Source organism: Oncorhynchus mykiss, chromosome 32, assembly GCF_013265735.2.
Source record: "Oncorhynchus mykiss isolate Arlee chromosome 32, USDA_OmykA_1.1, whole genome shotgun sequence".
NCBI classification, from domain to species: domain Eukaryota; kingdom Metazoa; phylum Chordata; class Actinopteri; order Salmoniformes; family Salmonidae; genus Oncorhynchus; species Oncorhynchus mykiss.
In genome coordinates this window covers 29,415,630-29,437,168 of record NC_050572.1, presented here as the reverse complement: position 1 = coordinate 29,437,168, position 21,539 = coordinate 29,415,630, and the positions used below count along the sequence as shown (strand labels likewise).

General features: G+C 40.7%; 1 protein-coding gene across 1 annotated transcript; it reads left to right on the top strand.

The window, feature by feature from the left end:
* The first annotated feature begins 6,319 nt into the window (after positions 1-6,319).
* LOC110488233 (hepatoma-derived growth factor) lies at positions 6,320-21,539 on the top strand. Its single transcript, XM_021560375.2, has 6 exons — positions 6,320-6,810; positions 10,241-10,317; positions 10,665-10,809; positions 11,103-11,261; positions 18,068-18,241; positions 18,655-21,539. Exons 1-6 carry the CDS (start codon positions 6,724-6,726, stop codon positions 18,673-18,675), a joined length of 663 nt encoding a protein of 220 aa, XP_021416050.1. The 5' UTR covers positions 6,320-6,723; the 3' UTR covers positions 18,676-21,539.

Sequence of the window (21,539 nt, the reverse complement as noted above, 5' to 3'; positions counted from 1 at the left end):
ACATGCCATTGGAACACAGGAGTGATGGTTGCTGATAATGGGCCTCTGTAAGCCCATGCAGATATTTCCATTAAAATCAGCCGTTTCCAGCTACAATAGTCATTTACAACATTAACAAGGTCTACACTGTATTTCTGATCAATTTGATGTTATTTTATCAGACAAAAAATGTGCCTTTCTTTCAAAAACAAGAACATTTTTAACTGACCCCAAACTTTTGAACAGGAGTGTATATTTTAAACCAAATACTTTTAGACTTTTACTCAAGTAGTATTTCACTGGGTGATTTTTACTTGAGTCATTTTCTATTAAGATATCTTTACCTTTACTTAAGTATGAGAATTGAGTACTTTTCCCACCACTGCTGGAGATCCAAAAACCTTTTAGCCACATTCACAATTATATCCAGTTTCTTTGATTTCTTGTTTGTTTGGCATGTATAATTTGTCACATGCGCAATTAAACGCAACAAAATCCACCTTCTTTACTATCAGAATTTCAGGATCCTTCAACTAATAAACATTTTTTTCCAGGCTTCAAGATGTCTATTGACATTTCTTCCTAATTTCCACTTGCTCCTTCTGCAATTTCCAATGCCTCTGCATAGGAGACCGGCTGGACAGATTGCTACTTCAACCTCTTTCACTCTTACACAATTGCAGCACTGTGTATCCACTGAGTGTAGCTCAGCTTTTAAAACCATAGTGCTCTCCAAGCTCATCACTAAGATAAGGACCCTGGGACTGAACACCTCCCTTTGAAACATGATCCTGGTATTCCTGATGGGCCACCCCCAGGTGGTGATGTTAGGCAAGTACGCATCTGCCACGCTGACCCTCAACACGGGGCCCCTCAAGGGGGCATGCTTAGTCCCCTCCTGTACTACCTGTTCACCTACGACTGCGTGGCTACGCACAACTCCAACGCCATCATTAAGTTTGCCAACAACATGATGGTGGTAGGTCTGATCACTGACGATGATGAGTCAATATTAAGGGAGGAGTCATATCCCTGGCAGTGTGGTGCTTGGACAACAACCTCTTCCTCAACGTCAGCAAGACAAAGGAGCCGATCGTGGACTATTGGAAATTACCGCTTGGTATAGCAACTTCTTGGCATCCGACCACATAGCGCTACAGAGGGTAGTGAGTATGGCCCAGTACATCACTGAGGCTGAGCTCCTTGCCATCCAGGACCTGTATACCAGGAGGTGTCAGAGGAAGGCCGTAAAAATTGTCAGACTCCACCCACCAACGTCATAGACTGTTCTTTCTGCTACCGCACGGCAATCGGTACCAATGCATCAAATCTGGAACCAACAGGACCCTGAACAGCTTCTACCCCCAAGACATAAGACTGCTAAATAGTTAGTCTGGGTAGCTATTTGGTTAACTATTTAACTATCTGCATTGACCCTATTTGACTCCTCACATACGCTGCTGCTAATGTTTACTATCCGTCACTTACTCCTAGTTATATGTACATACATTACATTACCAAAAGTATGTGGACACCTGCTTGTCGACCATCTCAACCCAAAATCATGGGCATTAATATGGAGTTGGTCCTCCCTTTGCTGCTATAACAGCCACTCTTCTGGGAAGGCTTTCCACTAGATGTTGGAACACTGCTGCGGGGACTTGCTTCCATTCAGTCACAAGAACATTATTGAGGTCGGGCACTGATGTTGGGCGACAAAGCCTGGCTCGTAGTCGGTGTTCCAATTCATCCCAAAGGTGTTCAATGGGGTTGAAGTAAGGGTTCTGTGCAGGCCAGTCAAGTTCTTCCACACCGATCATCGACAAACCATTTCTGAATGGACCTCGCTTTGTGCACAAGGGCATTGTCATACTGAAACAGGAAAGGGCTTTCCCAAAACTGTTGACACAAAGTTGAAAGAACACAATCGTCTATAATGTAAGTAGCGTTAAGATTTCCCTTCACTGGAACGAAGGGGCCTAGCCCAACCCATGAAAAACAGCCTCAGACCATTATTCCTCATCCACCAAACTTTACAGTTGGCACTATGCATTCGGCAGGTAGCGTTCTCCTGGCATCCGCCAAACCCAGATTCCTCTGTCGGACTGTCAGATGGTGATACGTGATTCATCACTCCAGAAAACACGTTTCCACTGCTCCAGAGTCCAATGGCAGCGAGCTTTACATAACTCCAGCTGACGCTTGGCATTGTGCATGGTGATCTTAGGCTTGTGTGCGGCTGCTCGGCCATGGAAACCCATTTCATGAAGTTACCAAATAACAGTTATTGTGCTGACGTTGGTTCCATATGCAGTTTGGAACTCGGTAGTGATTGTTGCAACCAAGGACAGATGATTTTTACGCGCTACAACTTCAGCACTCGGAGGTCCCATTCTGTGAGCTTGTGTGGCCTACCACTTCGCGGAATGAGCCGTTGTTGCGCCTAGATGTTTCCACTTCACAATAACGGCACTTAGAGTTGACTGGGGCAGGCATACATTTGACAACTGACTTGTTGGAAAGGTGGCATCCTATGATGGTGCCACATTGAAAGTCACTGAGCTTTTCAGTAAGGTCATTCTACTGCCAATGTGTGTCTATGGAGATTGCATGGCTTTGTGCTTGATTTTATACACCTGTCAGCAACGGGTGTGGCTGAAATAGCCGAATCCACTAATTTGAAGGGGTGTCCACATACTTTTGTATATATGGAGTATCTACCTCAATTACCTCGTACCCTTGCACATCAACTCGGTACTGGCACCCCGTGTATATAGCCATGTTTGTGTATTTATTATTTATTTTATTATGTGTTTTACTTTTCTATTATTTTTCTATTTTCTTTCTCTCTGCATTGTTGGGAAGGGCCGCAAATTAGCGTTTCACTGTTAGTCTACACATGTTGTTTACAAAGCACGTGACAAATCAAATTTTATTTGATTTGACTGCGTTTTCAGTAACATATTTATTCCTTTCTACACACATTTGACAAATGCCCAAACCTTTTACAATTACGACATTGCAACGGCTTGTTCACAAACCTCTCACTGCGTATCTCATATACCCCAGCTATACATGTGTGGGGAGAAACTCTTCATCAAATATCAATAACATATAGACTTCCCTTCTTCTGTCCATTCACCATACGTTTCCTACGTTCCTCCACTGCTCCTGGTATGTGGTGTTTATGACATGGAGCCTCAATTTCCACCGAGATGCCAGAGATGACACCTTTTACCGGTTCCTTTTGTTCTTCCGATACACAATAAATCAACCACATACCACTCCTGGTAACACTGGTTTACTCCACCTTTTCCAATGCATCCTCCACCATTTGCGCGAAAGCAATTGGGTCTCCCAAAATACATCTCCCATTTGCTCCATTTTCCAATGTCACAGTCTTCCACTCACATCCATCAACTTTACTGAACACACCATCAGACTCTGCAAATCCACCTTTTCTGTGCACCTTGACTTTGACATGGAAAATGTTATTCGCCCCATAGATCAATATCCTATGGTACAAATATTCATAAAAGTCATATCAAACCAAAAAAAGGGTCAATTTCAATAATTGTTGGTATTGTCAAAGGATACAAAACAATTAGATTGGACTCTGACATGTAGATAGATTTCAGCCCTATGCTGAACACGCACCTGATGGGCCTAACCATAAAAATGTTTTAAAAAATTCCAAACACTAACCCTAAAAACAAATCTCCCTATTGAATGAGAACAGTAGGTACCTATTGTGTATTAGGTCCAGCAGGTACAAATCTACCATTGTTATGGTGATCTGGCAAAAAACAAGCTATTGGTACATGGTATCTTTCAAGTACATGGACATCCTTTAAACCTTTCAGGGAAATTAACCCTTTAAATATACAAAGACTAAGACCAAGACCAAGAGACTGATACAGAGGACACTGGAGGACCCTGCAGGAGTTGCTGCTTCACATCCCAGCTGTTGAGCTTCAACTCCACTAGACACAGCATGCTGTGTCAGTTGTGGAGTGTCACAGGAGGGAGGCGGTGAGATCTGGTGTTGTAGAGACTGTGGCACTGGCATCCTTAGGTTTCGCAATGGTAGAAACATTGTTCTTCATTTGGAATTGTGGGAGGTATGTACTGTATCCAATGAGCTTTCAATTGACCATAGAGCACCTGCTTTTCTGCACTATTCTGCATAATCATAACAGATATTGCTAAATGAAGTGCGAATGCAATGCTATGTTTCTCTTAGACAGGACAGTTCATTCACAGACTGCCACATGGGATTTCTAGTTTTTTTTGTTTATTTCTTTTTTCTTTTTTACAAATCTAATGTTGCTATCATGTTGATCCAAAGTGAGTGTATTTTAGCAACTTTTACTGTCTTTACTCAGCACACCGTGTTTGGGTTGAAATACTGATCCATGAATACCCAACAACAACATTTGTGGTTTTCATTTCCTGTACTTTATTTGGAGGAGAAATTCGATCTTACAGGAACTTCACAAATGAGTCATACAAGGACTTCCGACTAGCAGCTTAGGTAATAATGGGGTCTATGATGGGGTCTTAACTATGACCAGTAGGCTACATAATATATCACATATTATAGTGGTCAGAATTATGACCAGCTGGTCAGATAGTCACAATTATGACCAACTGGTCATATGGTGGTCAGAAAAATACGTTATTTTCTGGTGGGTTTAAAAAACATAATTTTTCAACCAGTTTGACACCAAAATAAGATGTCATAAAACGACGTCATACAGACGTCCTTTCAACCAAGTTTTTTCCACTGGGCATGTACTCAAAACTAGTAGTTGGATTCCACCAGCCTCCTCAGATGTCAGCAGAACCTCTCTATGTCCTCGGGTATACAGCAAGTATACAACCATATGGATTTGACAGGTGGGAGTAATTTATTTTAGGCAAATGGGACTCAAATTGTAGCTGCAGATGCCTTGTTTGGAATACCCAGGAAGCTATCCTTAGGCATAAGTGTGGATGGACCCAAACCTGCTGACAGGTTTTTCTGCAACCTTTGTCTGTGCTGCTCAGAACCTGTCATACAAGATACTTGAGATGCTATACAATGAAGTGTCAAAAGTGTATAGGTGAGACTAAGGCACTATGGTTAGTCTGGCATCACATCCAACGGGTTTGGTTTAGTTGGACATATTTTGGTTGGTCTTGGATTTTTACTAATATCTAACAGGAAGACTGGACTCTTTCAGCCGACTGATGGTCACACCACTTTTGTGTTCTGGTGAATGTAAAGAGTGATGAGTCTCACTGCTCCAAGGTATTCCAAATAGAGTCTATCTTTATTTGATGCATAATGTCTTAAAAGAGGCATAGTTACAAAGATTATGTTAAGTTCCAAGATGTACTACCCCAGTTGCAATGGGGGTAGGACTCCTTGTCAAGTGCTCTCATATGAGTGTTCTGATGTAAGGGTGTTTGTGGTGTGTCTTCCCTAAGGGCATAAAAATATGTTGTTACAAGATCAAATTTCTTCCACCCTTGACGGAAATTCAGCAATTCTCCTGGACAGTGCTCACTAATGAACCCTGTGAAAGTACTGCTAAAACTACATTTACTTGGTATATCCAATAATGTCAATCATTTTTACACAGATTTGTACAGGTTCTTTGGAGTTTTCAATATTCCCACACTTTGTCTTAAATTGAAAATACCAGGAGCAACCCTGGGACATAACATTGGGGCGGCAGGTAACCTAGTGGTTAGAGTGTTGGGCCAGTAACCGAAAGGTTGCTGGGTCAAATCCCTGAGCTGACAAGGTCAACATCTGTTGTTCTGCCCCTGAACAACAGTTCCCAGGTAGGCAGGTCATTGTAAATAAGAATTTGTTCTTAACTGACTTGCCTAGTTAAATAAAGGTTACATTTAAAATAAAAAAAGTTCAGTTGGACATTTCAGAGTTAATTGTCAGTTTGAAACTTGTGTACTACCCAACCCTTTTCACACTACTAGCCAGCAGAGCTGCACCAAGCTGAATTGTGGGGTTACACATTCATTCACCATATGGTTTCTGGAACCATGCTACAAAGGAAGGTGTGAAAGAAAATAAAGCCAATACAGTACCCCTTTTGGATTGACACAATAGTGGAGAAAATTGAATTGGATCTCCCTAGATAGGCTATTCAGATACATCAATGATATTGTATCAGTAGAATATTATGGACAATTTTAATCTGAGGTAAAGCAAATCAAATACAAAATAAGGATTTTGTTGGTGTTTTGGTAGGTTTATTTTGCTTAAAATCCTTGGAGGTTATGTAATCTTGCAGAATTCCAATATCTTTGCAACCTCGGTTTCAAGCCTAGCCCATACTAGTCAATTTCAGATAATGAGTCTGCTCGGAAGAGGGAAGCGGTTCCAATTTCAAACAAAAACAAGTCTCTATATACAGAGGATTAGGACGGCAGGAATAACGGGATTTTTTATAAAACATACGAAAATTACAATTGATAGGTGCAGCTTGTAACCACACTCTGCAAAGCACTAGACCGCGCAAAGTTACCAATTCGATTGCGTCCACTTTCCAATTTTCTACGCGTGGCTGAATTTTGACGCGAAAACCTAAAGCAACCGAAAGTTGGAGCTCCTAACCTAACAAGTGCAACCCTCTAGGTTGCTATATTTCGTTGTTCTTGCAACAGTAAACCGACATTGTCCATTTTTATATATATATATTTATAAAAAAAATCTTATTCATCCACTGAGAAGCCATGCCGAGGTCGAATAGGCAAAAAGAATATAAGCCTGGGGATCTCGTGTTTGCGAAAATGAAGGGTTATCCACATTGGCCCGCGAGGGTAAGCAACTTCAGACTTTTACTTCTTAACCAAACGCTAATAGTAGGCCTACGTCTTCTTGTTTCTATCCCACATGTATATGGGCCTATCTGCTAGATCAGTTCATTGAGGCCTACCCCTGGTCTTTGCAAAGTTTATTTGCGTATGACTACGCGCTGTGAAATAGGCTAGTGACATGTTTTTTGTTGTTGTACATTTGGTGTTTCATTTTGGGAAATCTAAATTGTAGCAGTAAACAGACTTTTACATTGACCTAGCAAATGCCGTCCTGAGTACTATTCATTTCGCAGAGATGCTGTTTAATTTAATCATTGATACGAGGCCTAGTATAGGCTGTCCGATAGATCCTGGCTTCAAGTAAACAAACATATCATATATTCAACTTGTAACAAATAGGCTGGAGTACATTTAATGTCAGTTACCCCTCGACTTCTAAGATGTTAGACTATTCCAAGTCCAACCAGTATTATTTTAAATGTGATTGTGATACAAAGTTGCTACTAGTCGAGTCGCGAAATGGATACTTTGAAACATTGTAACGGAGTTTGCTGGTGTGGGAATTCCGAATGGATAATAAACATTACCAAAAGTATGTGGACACCTGCCCGTCGAACATTGTTAAATCATGGGCATTAATATGAAGTTGGTCCCGCCCTTTGCTGCTATAGCAGCCTACACTCTTCTGGGTAGTCTTTCCACTAGATGTTGGAACATTGCTTTGGGGACTTGCTTCCATTCAGCCACAAGAGCATTAGTGAGGTCGGGCACTGATGTTTGGTGATTAAACCTGGCTGGCAGTCAGCGTTCAAATGAATCCCAAAGGTGTTTGATGGGGGTTAGGTCAGGGCTCTGCAGGTCAGCCAAGTTCTTCCACACCGATCATCGACAAACCATTTCTGCATGGACCTCTATTTGTGCACAGGGGTATTGTCATGCTGAAACAGGAAAGGGTCTTCCCCAAACTGTTCTGTTCTTGTCTATTTATGTTCTGTGTTTTCATGCTTTTGCAACAGCTAATGGGGATCCTAATAAAATACAGAATGCCAAACTGTTGCCACGAAGTTGGAAGCACAGAATCGTCTAGAATATCATTTTATGCTGTAGCATTAAGATTTCCCTTCACTGGAACTAAAAGGCCTAGCCGAATCATGCAAAACAGCCCCAGACCATTATTCCTCCTCCACCAAATTTTACAGTTGGTACTATGCATTGGGGAAGGTAGCTTTCTCCTGGCAACAGCCAAACCCAGATTTGTCTGTCGGACTGCCAGATGGTGAAGCGTGATTCATCACTCCAGAAAAAGTGTTTCCAGAGTCCAATGGCGGTGAGCTTTACACCAATCCAGCAAACGCTCGGCATTGTGCATGTTGGTCTTTGGCTTGTGTGCGGCTGCTCGGCCATGGAAACCCGTTTTCATGAAGCTCCCGACGAACAGTTCTTGTGCTGACGTTGCTTCCAGAGGCTGTTTGGAACTCTGTAGTGAGTGTTGCAACCGAGGACAGACTAGTTATACGTGCTACACGCTTCTGCACTCGCCGGTCCCATTCTGTCAGCTTGTGTGGCCTACCACTTCGTGGCTGAGCCATTGTTGCTCCTAGACCCTTCCACTAAACAAGAACACCACTTACAGTTGACAGGCAGGTCAAGCAGGGCAGGAATTTGACGAACTGACTTGTTGGAAAAGTGGCATCCTATGACGGTGCCATGTTGAAAGTCACTGAGCTTTTCAGTAAGCCCAATGTTCGTCTATGGAGATTGCATGACTGTGTAATCAATTTTATACACCTGTCGCGAACGGGTGTGGTTGAATACACTAATTTGAAGTGTTATCCACATATATATATAAATATGTATATATGGTGTATATATATGTATATATGGTATTTGGTGGCAGCGGTTGGCATTTGATTGTCTGGCAGCAATGCATGAGCCTATTGTAAGGTAATGTAAATGGTGTACGGGTGTTTTAGCTTAGACTCCATTGCAAATTAGTGGAAAGTAGGTCATGTATTTTCATTAAGAATTGCCATTTGTTTATTTTTAAAATTTGTATATATATATCTCACACACACAGACAGTACCTCAATTTTGGACACACCTCATTCAACAGTTTTTCTTTATTTGGACTATTTTTCTACATTGTAGAATAACACATGGAATCATGTAGTGACCAAAGTGTTAAACAAATCAAAATATATTTGATATTTTAGATTCTTCAAAGTAGCCACTCGTTGCCTTGCTGACAGTTTTGCACACTCTTGCACTGAGATGCATTGCCTTAGACACTGCGCTACTGTACTTTTCACTCCATACATTTTCCCTGACACCCAAAAGTACTCGTTACATGCTTAGAAGTACAGGAAAATGGTCCAATTCACACACTATCAAGAGAACATCCATGGTCGTCCCTAATGCCTCTGATCTGCTTCGTTTGTAAATTATGTTGGATTGTTTCCCTGGCTATTTGTGAAAATAAATAAAAAAGTGTGATCTGGTTTGCTTAATAGACATATTTGTCCCTACATGTTTGACATAATGGCGTCATCTCTTTTCCTCCTTAGATTACAACAGGGCTATTGTATCATGTGCTCATAAGAAATGTATCTTGAGTGTGCCTGTGGATACATCGCATGTAATTGTAATGTAATTAGAGATAATTATTTGGTGTAGTTGAACACAGAAATAGAATTCCAAATTCTAAGAATTAACATTTCAGAAGTAGGCCTAAATTAGTTAGGCCTACTTCTGAAATGTTAATTCTTAGAATTTGGAATTCTATTTCTGTGTTCAACTACACCAAAGAATGTGTCAAATGAGCCCTCAGAAAAGTATACACTCACTACACAAACAAGCGTTGGGTTATCAATACATTTGTGCATGATCCCATTCACATTCATAATACATTCACAGGACACAAAACAACAATTCTTTACTATTCCCTAAACTATGTCATACATATACACACAGGGCTATCTGTTTTGTTGTTCAGCTCAAATTGGGTGAAGGGGGTCGGTGAAGAGACTCATTGATTTGCCACTGTGTCCAGTGCCCAATATTTGCCTTGGGGGGAGAGACACCATTTTGACAGAACTCTGAATGTCAGTCATTTACGCTATGTGTGTATATTTGACTGAGAAAATGAAAGTGTGTGTGTGTGTCAGTCATTAAAGCACTTGAAACCTGGCCTCTCAAGTGAGTGTATGAAGTACATTTTTTAATTACCTAATTCTTAAAGCAGCTCTGGCCTTTTTAGTTTACGCTGGTCTGCCTTTTTCTTTGTTTCAGTAGCCAAACAAAATATTTTATATGAACTTGTATTGTTTGCGGTAGCTCCTGAAATTCATAAATCACCATCTTTGCACTTTTGCCCCTAGTTATTTAGTTTGAAGCCCTCCCTAACAATTACACTCATTGCTTCCTTCTTCCGCAGATTAACGAGTTACCCGAAGGAGTGGTCAAGTCCCCCTCCAACAAGTACCAAGTGTTCTTCTTTGGGACACATGAGACGTAAGTAAATAATTTTGATGCAATGAATCCTATCACATAGTCTTGCCTAATTCCAAATGAATCCCTAGCCCCTACCTTCTATACAATAGTCGCGATATGAGAGGCTTTAATAGGCTAGTCTGTATTTTCTCCGTATTACTTATACCTATCGGAGAACAAGTTGAAGCTACCACCATATCGTTCCTTACACCTATCAAATTCTCTCCAGACCTCCATGAGTGCACTAGGTGTTTCATTTGGAATGACACATTAGTCGTTTACCTGGTAGTTCCATAGAACAGTATTTTGAAGCTCTGTAGGTGGCTGCATGCGTCAACCTTTGAACTTTATAACCTTCACCCTCTCAGGGCATTCCTGGGTCCCAAGGACCTGTTCCCTTATGAGGAGGGCAAGGAGAAGTTTGGCAAGCCCACCAAGAGGAAAGGCTTCAGCGAGGGTCTCTGGGAAATTGAGAACAACCCTACAGTGATACACGAACCCGCAGGCTATGAGGTGTGTGCTTAGAGACGGAAAGGGACGTGTCTGTTTGTGTGCCTGCTGACATGCTTGAGCCTTTGTTCCTGTGTGACACATGATGGTATATGATTTTAGCAGATATTAAGACGCACACCACCCAATGTTTTTCTTTGCTATTCTGGGAACACAAAAACCCTAGTACTTTTCATCATTGATGATGAAGTAGTCCCAAATACACATTTACCTATACTCAACCTCAGCAAATACAGGTGTGCATTGGGAGTAGTTCACCACGTTTCCCATCCTTAATTCTGTTCTTTCTCCCCCAGCCAGCAAAGAAGGAGACTCCAGCAGAGGGGGCGGTGGAGGCAGGAGGGGCACAAAAGGGGGATGCAGAAGGAAGCAGTGACGAGGACGAAGGGACCCTCGTCATCGATGAGAAGAATGACAAGGGAGTGGCCAAGAGGAAAGCTGGGGGTTCCAGCGAGGTAAGTGTCAAACATTCACATGTCTAGTCAGTCTTAACAAGTAAAACCATACCCTATATCGCTACTGTATTTGTTTATATTTTGCCAATTTCAATTGATTGGGCATTCAAATGGCTGAGCATTTACTAAGAAGTCAATTGGCTATATAGCCACTATTGTAGGTAGTAATTTATGACAATGTTCCCTCTAAGCTGCGCAGCTCCTTCAGGTCTGCAGTGGAGAAGAAATGCCAGCCTGCGCAGAGATCCTGTTGCATGAAATGTAACTTTACTGACCTTTAGTTTCCCCGTTAGTTTACATTCTTTCCTGAAACGGATCAACGTTTCCTTCTACAGTAGTGTGGGAATTATGATCAAATGAACATATCATTATTTTTCAATGCATCAAACCCAACTTGGCAAGATTGTCAGTGATTGTGTCATAGACAGAGCGCATCAGAATAGCATTCTATTGCATTGGCCGGCACAAGCAGTTTCAAAATCAAATTGTATTTGGCACATACGCCGAATACAACAGCTTACCGTAAAATGCTTACTTACGAGTCCTTAACCAACAGTGCAGTTCAAGAAATATAATAAAGAAAACATTTACCTTATAAGCTAAAGTAATTTAAAAAATAAAAAGTAACACAATAAAATAACAGAAGCTATATACATCTGCTACCGGTACTGAGTCCATCTGCAAGGGTACAGGTTAGTCGGTGTAATTTGTACATGTAAATAGGGGTAAAGTGACTGCATAGATAATAAACCACAAGTAGCATCAGTGTAAAAACAAAGGGGCAAGGGGTGTCGACGTAAACAGTCCAGGTGGCCATTTTGATTAATTGTTCAGCAGTCTTATGGCTTGGGGGTAGAAGCTGTTAAGTTGCCTTTCGGACCTAGACTTGGCGCTCCGGTACCGCTTGCCGTGCGGTAGCGGAGAGAACAGTCTATGACTTGGATGACTGGAGTCTTTGACCATTTTTTGGTCTTTCCTCTGATACTGCCTAGTATATAGGTCCTGGATGGCAGGAATCTTGGCCCCAGTGATGTACTGGGCCGTACGCACTACCCTCTGTAGCGTCTTATGGTCAGATGCCGAGCAGTTGTCATACCAGGCAGTGATGCAACCGGTCAGCATGCTCTCAAGGGTGCAGCTGTAGAAATGTTTGAGGATCTCTGGGCCCATGACAAATCTTTTCAGTCTCCTGAAGGGGAAAAGGTGTTGTCGTGCCCTCTTCATGACTGTCTTGGTGTGTTTTGACCATAATAGTTTGTTGGTGATATGGACGCCAAGGAACTTGAAACTCTTGACCCTCTCCACTACAGTAATGTCGATGTGAATGGGGGCGTGTTCGGCCCTCCTTTTCCTGTAGTCCATGATCAGCTCCTTTGTCTTGATTACGTTGAGGCAGAGGTTGTTCTCCTGGCACCACACTGCTGGTCTCTGACCTCCTCCTTATAGGCTGACTCATCGTTGTTAGTGGTCAGGCAGGCCTACCACTGTTGTTGTCAGCAAACTTAATGATGGTGTTGGAGTCGTGCTTGGCACAGCAGTCGTGGGTGAATAGGGAGTACAGGAGGGGACTAAGCATGCACCCCTGATGGGCCCCCGTGTTGAAGATCAGCGTGGCAGATGTGTTGTTGCATACACTTACCACCTGGGGCCTGCCCATCAGGAATCACCCACTGTTGGAATAGAAGCGCTTTTGAGATCAAAGAGCAGTGCCGTGTGTGAGAATGTTTTCATATTCTTTAATAGTTAGCAAGTTATTAGGCAGGTTATAGCTAATAAACGCTGTTAATTTATTAACCTTTATTTAACTAGGCAAGTCGGTACAAATTCTTATTTACAATGACGGCCAACCCCAGACGACGCTAGGCCAATTGTGTGCTGCCCTATGGTACTCCCAATCACAGCCAGATGTGATACAGCCTGGAATTGAACCAGGGACTGTAGTGACGCCTCTTGCACTGAGACACAGTGCCTTAAACCGCCGCGACGCATTTCTTGCCATCTTTCAAAAGCACGTCAGGTTAAGACCTTTGTTTTTGTCTCAAATGGGCAGTAGTGTATTTTGAGACGGGCTTGAATATACAAAGAAGACAATATTTTTTACAATTCTCTGTATGGTACCAATAATGCTACTTTTATTTTGTAAAGTAGTTTCTTCCTTCATTCGTCACAATACAACACAATTTCCAGTCACATATTTTGCCCATGGTGTTCACTGTTTACAGACAAGTTTTTCTGTTTTCTGATAAGTGACTTGAGCTTTCAGACAAATAAAAAAACCTAAGGTTAATGTTAAGCCCTGCATAATGTTTTTAAAAAGTCTAGTGGAATAAAGGCCTCAATCAATAGCTATTTTCATCTGAAAATGTTATGCAATGCATTTGATCCATTGTTTTAGTTGATAGGCAACTGTGAATGTCCTAATAGGCTCCAAATAGCTTCAGTTGTCTACTTGGACATTTTCTAAAACTGTAACTGAAAGTGGGCACAGCCTCAGTGTTCACAGTAAAAGCGTGCTGTAAGTTGCACAGAATGCTCACAGTGTTCAAGATTCTGCTCATAAAGACCTGAAATTTGCTCAGTGCCCAAAAAATGTTTGGAAACATTGATGGCCGGTATCGCAGAAGAACTGCCTCACAGGCAATGTGACGTTACCATTTTCTGCTTTAAACGGAGTTACATGTTCCACAGGAATATTCTGCAGGAATATTCTGCAGCACTTTATAATAACGATAAGTAAATAGTTTATTCATAATTAATTAATAATTACTCCCACGCGTAAATGTTAGTAAGCTAGTTATTCTCACATTTATAAACAACCTTTTTAAGTATGTAATAATTATTCATAATGTCTTGAGTGAACAGTGCACATTCTCATAAAATAATGTACATGCCATTGGTATAACATTCAGCAGTACCTGATGCTCCTTAGACTGAATCTGCAGTAAGGGAATCTGTTTCTTTTTTGAACGAAGTGGAGGTGAGGAGCATCGTGAAACGTGGTGGAAAGAACAGCAGAATATGTAGTGCATATTTTATGCTAGAATGGCCTTGAACATATCATTGGTTAAACAATCACACACTACAGAGGATGTTTAAGGGAATCTATTTATAATTTCATTCAAACAGTCACACTGTTGTAATAGTGTGATGTGTAACTTCAGACGCACTCTATGCTGGTCAAGTAACATTTTCGTCCGAAAACGGAATTACAGTGGGGCAAAAAAGTATTTAGTCAGCCACCAATTGTGCAAGTTCTCCCACTTAAAAAGATGAGAGGCCTGTAATTTGGGAAGACTGAATCTGCAATAGGTAAGCAGCTTGGTTTGAAGAAATCAACTGTGGGAGCAATTATTAGGAAATGGAAGAAATACAAGACCACTGATAAGCTCCCTCGATCTGGGGCTCCACGCAAGATCTCACCCCGTGGGGTCAAAATGATCACAAGAATGGTGAGCAAAAATCCCAGAATCACACGGGGGGACCTAGTGAATGACCTGTAGAGAGCTGGGACCAAAGTAACAAAGCCTACCATCAGTAACACACTACGCCGCCAGGGACAAATCCTGCAGTGCCAGACGTGTCCCCCTGCTTAAGCCAGTACATGTCCAGGCCAGTCTGAAGTTTACTAGAGAGCATTTGGATGATCCAGAAGAAGATTGGGAGAATGTCATATGGTCAGATGAAACCAAAATATAACTTTTTGGTAAAAACTCAACTCGTTGTGTTTGGAGGACAAAGAATGCTGAGTTGCATCCAAAGAACACCATACCTACTGTGAAGCATGGGGGTGGAAACATCATGCTTTGGGGCTGTTTTTCTGCAAAGGGACCAGGACGGCTGATCCGATCCGTGTAAAGGAAAGAATGAATGGGGCCATGTATCGTGAGATTTTGAGTGAAAACCTCCTTCCATCAGCAAGGGCATTGAAGATGAAACGTGTCTGGGTCTTTCAGCATGACAATGAGGACATGACACGAAGGAGTGGCTTCGTAAGAAGCATTTCAAGGTCCTGGAGTGGCCTAGCCAGTCTCCAGATCTCAACCCCATAGAAAATCTTTGGAGTTGAAAGTCCGTGTTGCCCAGCAACAGCCCCAAAACATCACTGCTCTAGAGGAGATCTGCATGGAGGAATGGGCCAAAATACCAGCAACAGTGTGTGAGAACCTTGTGAAGACTTACAGAAAATGTTTGACCTCTGTCATTGCCAACAAAGGGTATATAACAAAGTATTGAGAAACTTTTGTTATTGACCAAATACTTATTTTCCACCATAATTTGCAAATAAATTAATTAAAAATCCTACAATGTGATTTTTCTGGATTTTTTTTCTCATTTTGTCTGTCATAGTTGAAGTTTACCTATGATGAAAATTACAGGCCTCATCTTTTTAAGTGGGAGAACTTGCACAATTGGTGGCTGACTAAATACTTTTTTGCCCCACGGTATTACCTTTTTCTTGCCAGTGATATACCAAAACCAAAGTGTGAAAATAGTCTGCGCTTAAAGGTTATACATGTAACATTTCCACCTGCAAATCATACATGTAACATTTCTTCTTCAGTCACATATCAGCTGTAATGAAGGAATGAAAATCCACTAGAGGAAAACGGGCCGATCCGGCCAGCTGTCATGTGTAGGTTACATCTCCCTGATTTATGATTAGTTTGGGTTTGCAAGGTTGACATTAGCAAAACATTTGCATTACAACACTTCTTCGTTTACAAACAATATGCTTTACATTTCCTTCAACATCCTGTGTTGTGTGCTTATTCTTTTACCATTGATATGTTCTAGGCTATTTTGAGACCTTAAGTAGAATCGGATACGGCTGGAATGTCTACCAATGAAGTTATTTTTGTGATAAATTACACTGTTCACTCAAAGCATTATATATAAAGCATTATATATTATTTTATAAAGTATAAATGATTAGTAAATGGTTTATGAACCTACAATTAAACATCTTTTATAAATGATATGGATCATTATTACTTTTTAAAGTTGTTCATACATGTGTGAATAACTAGCTTGTTAACATTAACAAATGTGGGAGTAATGATGAATAAGCTATTAACTAATCCCTTGTGAAATGTATTTCAAGGTGTTCTAACAAAGTACTACTGACTATTCAATAGACGAGTGGCAGGTGTGGGTCACTTTGCTTGTCATAATGAAACTATCAATGCATGGCATTTTAAAGTTTTTTTGTTTATTTAAAACAGTAAAAAATAAATGTAAAAAAAAAAAAAACGAACAAATAAGCAATCATGTACAGTGAGTGGCAAGACAAACTATGTGAACCCTTTGGAATTACCTGGATTTCTGCATAAATTGGTCATAAAATTTGATCTGATCTTCATCAACGTTACAACAATAGACAAAACGTTGTGCTTAAACTAATAACACACAAATTATTGTATTTTTCTTGTCTACATTGAATACATAATTTAAACATACTTTTCCCAACCTACAAAATGAATGTGAACCCCTTGGCTAATGACTTCTCCAAAAGGTAATTGGAGTCAGCTAACCTGGAGTCCAATCAATGAGGTGAGATTGGAGATGTTGGTTAGAGCTGCCTTGCCATTTAAAAAACACTCAACATTATTTTGCTATTCACAAGAAGCATTGCCTGATGTGAACTATGCCTCGAACAAAATAGATCTCAGAAGACCTAAGATGAAGAATTGTTGACTTGCATAAAGCTGAAAAGGGTTACAAAAGTATCTCTAAAAACCTTGATGTTCATCAGACCATGGTAAGACAAATGGTCTATAAATGGAGAAAGTTCAGCACTGCTGCTACTCTACCTAGGAGTGTCTGCCCTGCAAAGATTACTGCAAGAGCACAGCGCAGATGCATAAAACACTAAACAAGAATGGTGTTCATGGGAGGACACCACGGAAGAAGCCACTTCTGTCCAAAAAAAAACATTGCTGCACGTCTGAAGTTTGCAAAAGTGCACCTGGATGTTCCACAGTGCTACTGGCAAAATATTCTGTCTACAGATGAAACTACAGTTGAATTGTTTGGAGGGAACACACAACACTGTGTGGAGAAAAAAGGCACAGCACACCAACATCAAAACCTCCTCCCAACTGTAAAGTATGGTGGAGGGAGCATCATGGTTTGGAGCTGCTTTGCTGCCTCAGGCCCTGGACAGCTTGCTATCTTCGACGGAATAATGAATTCTCAATTTATCAAGACATTTTGCAGGAGAATGTAAGGCTATCTGTCCGCCAATTGAAGTTCAACAGAAGTTGGGTGATGCAACAGGACAACGACCCAAAACACAGAAGTCAATCAACAACAGAATGGCTTCAACAGAAGAAAATACACCTTCTGGAGTGGCCCAGTCAGAGACCTGACCTCACCTTGACTGAGATGCTGTGGCATGACCTCGAGAGCAGTTCACACCAGATATCCCAAGAATATTGCTGAACTGAAACAGTTTTGTAAAGAGGAATGGTCCAAAATTCCACTACAGAGAAGGTTTGGTTGAGGTTATTGCTGCCAAAGGAGGGTCAACTAGTTATTAAATCCAAGGTTTCATTTACTTTTACACCTTGCACTGTGAATGTTTACCCGGGGGGTTCAACAAAGACTTGAAAACATAATTGTTTGTGTGTTGTTAGTTTAAGCAGACTGTTTGTCTATTGTTGTGACCTAGATGAAGATCCGATCAAATTTTATGACCATTTTATGCAGAAATCCAGATATTTCCAAAGGGTTCACATGCTTTTTCTTGCCACTTGGGGAAACATGTCACTTGAATAAGGGTGATGCGTCTTTCTCTCTCTCTGAAGAGCTCTCCTAAACGACCTAAGGACACAGAGGGCAAAGGTGACTCGACGGTGGATAGTAAGAAGTCTGACACTGAGCTGAAGCTTAATGACAAGGCAGGGCATAAACCCACTGAGCTGTCTTCTGCGCCGGGTGAATCAAAACCACCGACCGAGGGCCAACTAACATCAGAGAAGGTGAGGGAAGCTTGTCTTTTGACCGTTGAGTTAGATATGAAACGACCTTTTTTCACTATGTTTTACATCGATCTCCTGTTCAGAGGAGATCTATTAATTTGGTCATACATCAGGGCCTGGTCCAGGGTGAGTTTCCCAAAAGCCTTCTAGCTAATGTGGCCTGTTATTTCTGTGGACAATCTTCTGTGCTTGAACTAACGAAATTGAACAAATGAAGCACTTTGCTGTTCTACGCGGAATTGTTCATCAATAGATACTGTATATACTACTGCACTGGCAACGAGGCTTTCGAGAAACTCGCACCTAATCCACCTAACTTTGAGTAGTTGGTGGTGTTTGGTTCATATCCAACATTATAAAAAAAAATGACATTACTGATGCGATGTAACATTTTCTCCGTGCTTTCTTCTCAGCCTGTGATGGACAGTGCTTAACATCAAGCCTCCGAGGATGACCAAGAACCCTTGGTTCTTCTCTGTGGAATTTGGGGCGTCAACATACAGTAATTAGCTAATCTTTGAATGCTAGTTTTCTGCTGTTTAAGTAACTGGAAAGTGTTAAGACCTATATAGAAATTGTACTTGCTATATATCGATAGATATATATTGAAAGGCAAAAAAAACTTACTTGCCAGTTGGGGATATTGTATATCCCAGAATTGAAATTGTCAAGTCAAACCAATAATGATGAGAAATTCAAGGCTCAAGAGGAAATGTGTTTCGGATGTATAATTTTTTTTGTTTGTTGCCCAATTATGATGTCTGGCTGCTAGGTGTCAAATGCATTACAGTTTAGAGAGTACACATACGGTTTCTTTAACAAGAATCTAAACATAAGCAAATGAATACAAAAACAAAACAAATTTGGGGAAATCTAGTAAACATTCATAATAAATTTCCATTTGACATAAAAATCCAGTTTTTGAATAGGTTTTTAGTTATGAGGGTCGTTGGTGTTAGACTTGATAGCTTTTTGCTATGTCGTTGTGCTTTATAAAAAGATGTGTTCTTGGCTTTAAGGTGTATACATAATAGTAATTGTACTTGCTTTTCTTTCCCTTTCCTCGGCCTGACTTTGAAACAGGCAATGTATTTTCTTACTCATGGTGTGTTGCACTTTTAAGATATTTAACTTTGCCTAGATCATTAGCAAGTTTTTCTAGCGACAACTATCGTTTTAACGCTATATAACATGTTGCATGTTACCTGTACATGGTAGGTGACCAAATAATGCACCTTCAATGACACCGAATTCCCGATTTTGATTGAATGTCACATCTATTTACAGAAGCACAAGGAAACAAAAACCACTTTGCAAACCCCTGTCTTAACCCTTTACACTCAAACCCATTTATGGGTTGAAAATGGCAGATTTGGGCACTGATAAGTCTAAATTGGAACGCAGTGGCTCTACAGTAACATGCTATAAATGACGTCAGAGCTCTGGCTCTGCGTGTCACAGCGCTGTATGGGTTTTGACTGACAGCCTTTCTTGTCGTGTGCGGTGCTCAAGTTCAGAAGTTGCCCCCATCTCTCCCTTACTGGTTGTATCCAGAGTATTTTCAGATTTTGGTATTAACAAATGCGAAGAAAAGTACACTAAATGTAAAATGCACATAAAATCAGCAGTGTAATGTTTGGATGTCAGGTGAACTGTTGTCCTCAGCGTTGGTCTAAAAATGATTCCATAATCTCCAAACTGTTCCCTTTCAATTGTCTCCATGCTTATGCATATGCATTATCATATGTCTTCTATCAGAACCATTACAATATATCACTGTCCATATAGGTCAATTCCAATGTGTAAATAGTGAAGGGAAATCTATATTTCAACAACTACCCCAAAATTAAATGTTTTAAAAGCAAGAAAAACATTCCTGAATGTTTCTGTGACAATGTTGGTATTAACCAGTGACATGTTTGATGAAGCGCAATACTTTCAGGTCTGGAAGATGACTAGGAAGGGGACTATGTTCTATGGAAGGGGCATTCACTCCTACCCTGGAGGTCTGGAGTACTGCTGGTTTTCAGTTCTATTAATTGCACCTAATTAATTTCACCTACCTGATATCCCAGGTTAAACCTGATTTTAGAAAGGGAATAATGAAAAGTGGAAAAAAGCAGTGGAAGGTTCAGATTTTAATATGAGGGTTCTTGAAAAAACATTTAAATTTCTTGATAGAAACTGCACTGTTCATTGGTCCAGACATTTTACAATCTCATGTCATCCATCTCTTATGGTGCTTTATTGGTGACAATGTTGTGAAAAGGACATCAGCCTTGTGGCCAACAAGATGGTGTTCAGGTTATTTTGATATTGGGGCACCTGTGAAAACCGAACACTTCAACACTGTGCAGAATAGCTCTGTCTTTGGGTACATGATTGTCACAATTCTGATTTGAAGTTGCTCTGCATTTCCCTTATACTATCCACTGTGGGGCATACTTAGAGTATGTGTAACTGTGTGTAGCTTAATATTTTGGTGCGAGTGACTTGCCCTTCAAACCTTTTGAACTGAAACAGAGTGAGACTTGTCCTGTGATTTTGGCTGCTAAACCAAATGTTTTATTATTTTGTGTTGTCGTAAGAATATAACCCTTGTTGTTATTTGAAATGCAATATGTGAATTTCTTTCTTTTTTTCGGGGGAGCCCTTTTTTGTCACATTTATTGGTCCCTCCCTTATGTATGTTTTGTGATTTGTGGGGGGGCCCCGTGTCTTCAGTTTTATGATTGGATGATTTTTGGATATGTCATTCATTTGTTGTTGCAATTTTGTGGCCCTTGCTTGGTGAAATCCATATATGCATTCAATCATCAGGTCTTTTTAGAATTCCATAAGTCATTAATTAACTGAACCACGACACACAGGGAGGGGCGTTTCAGGAACAGGCCTTAGAACTGCTCTAAGTCTGTACTGAATATGGCCCAGACCTTTACACCAGGCTTCCCTTTCAACTGCTAGACCGTCACTCATTCATAGTCAACTTTGTACGCTGACTGACCTGCTCCATGATTCTGGACCTTTTCATTATTTTTCCCTTTTACATTTCAACTTTCAAAACCTAATGCTGTCAAAAGGATTCTATTTTTGATGGGTCATAGCCAGATCCTTAGCAATTCACAGTGGACTTAAAATCCCTCAAAAATGTAAGGGGAGTAAAATTCCAGTTACTTTCTTTGGATCTTTTTCACTGATTGTCAATCCGCCACGCTTCTTGCTTAGTTCTACCATTGTAGCTAGCCGCCAGTCCATTTTATTTCAAACCAATAAACATGTTGATTACAAAATGAGTCCA

What these genes read in the sequence shown, in the direction of transcription:
- LOC110488233 (XM_021560375.2), top strand. Translation starts at nt 6,724, where the DNA reads ATGCCGAGGTCGAATAGGCAAAAAGAATATAAGCCTGGGGATCTCGTG. An exon ending in AAGCTGGGGGTTCCAGCGAG is followed by an intron (nt 11,262 to 18,067) that starts GTAAGTGTCAAA and finishes CTCTCTCTGAAG; the next exon opens with AGCTCTCCTAAACGACCTAA. An exon ending in GCCAACTAACATCAGAGAAG is followed by an intron (nt 18,242 to 18,654) that starts GTGAGGGAAGCT and finishes CTTTCTTCTCAG; the next exon opens with CCTGTGATGGACAGTGCTTA.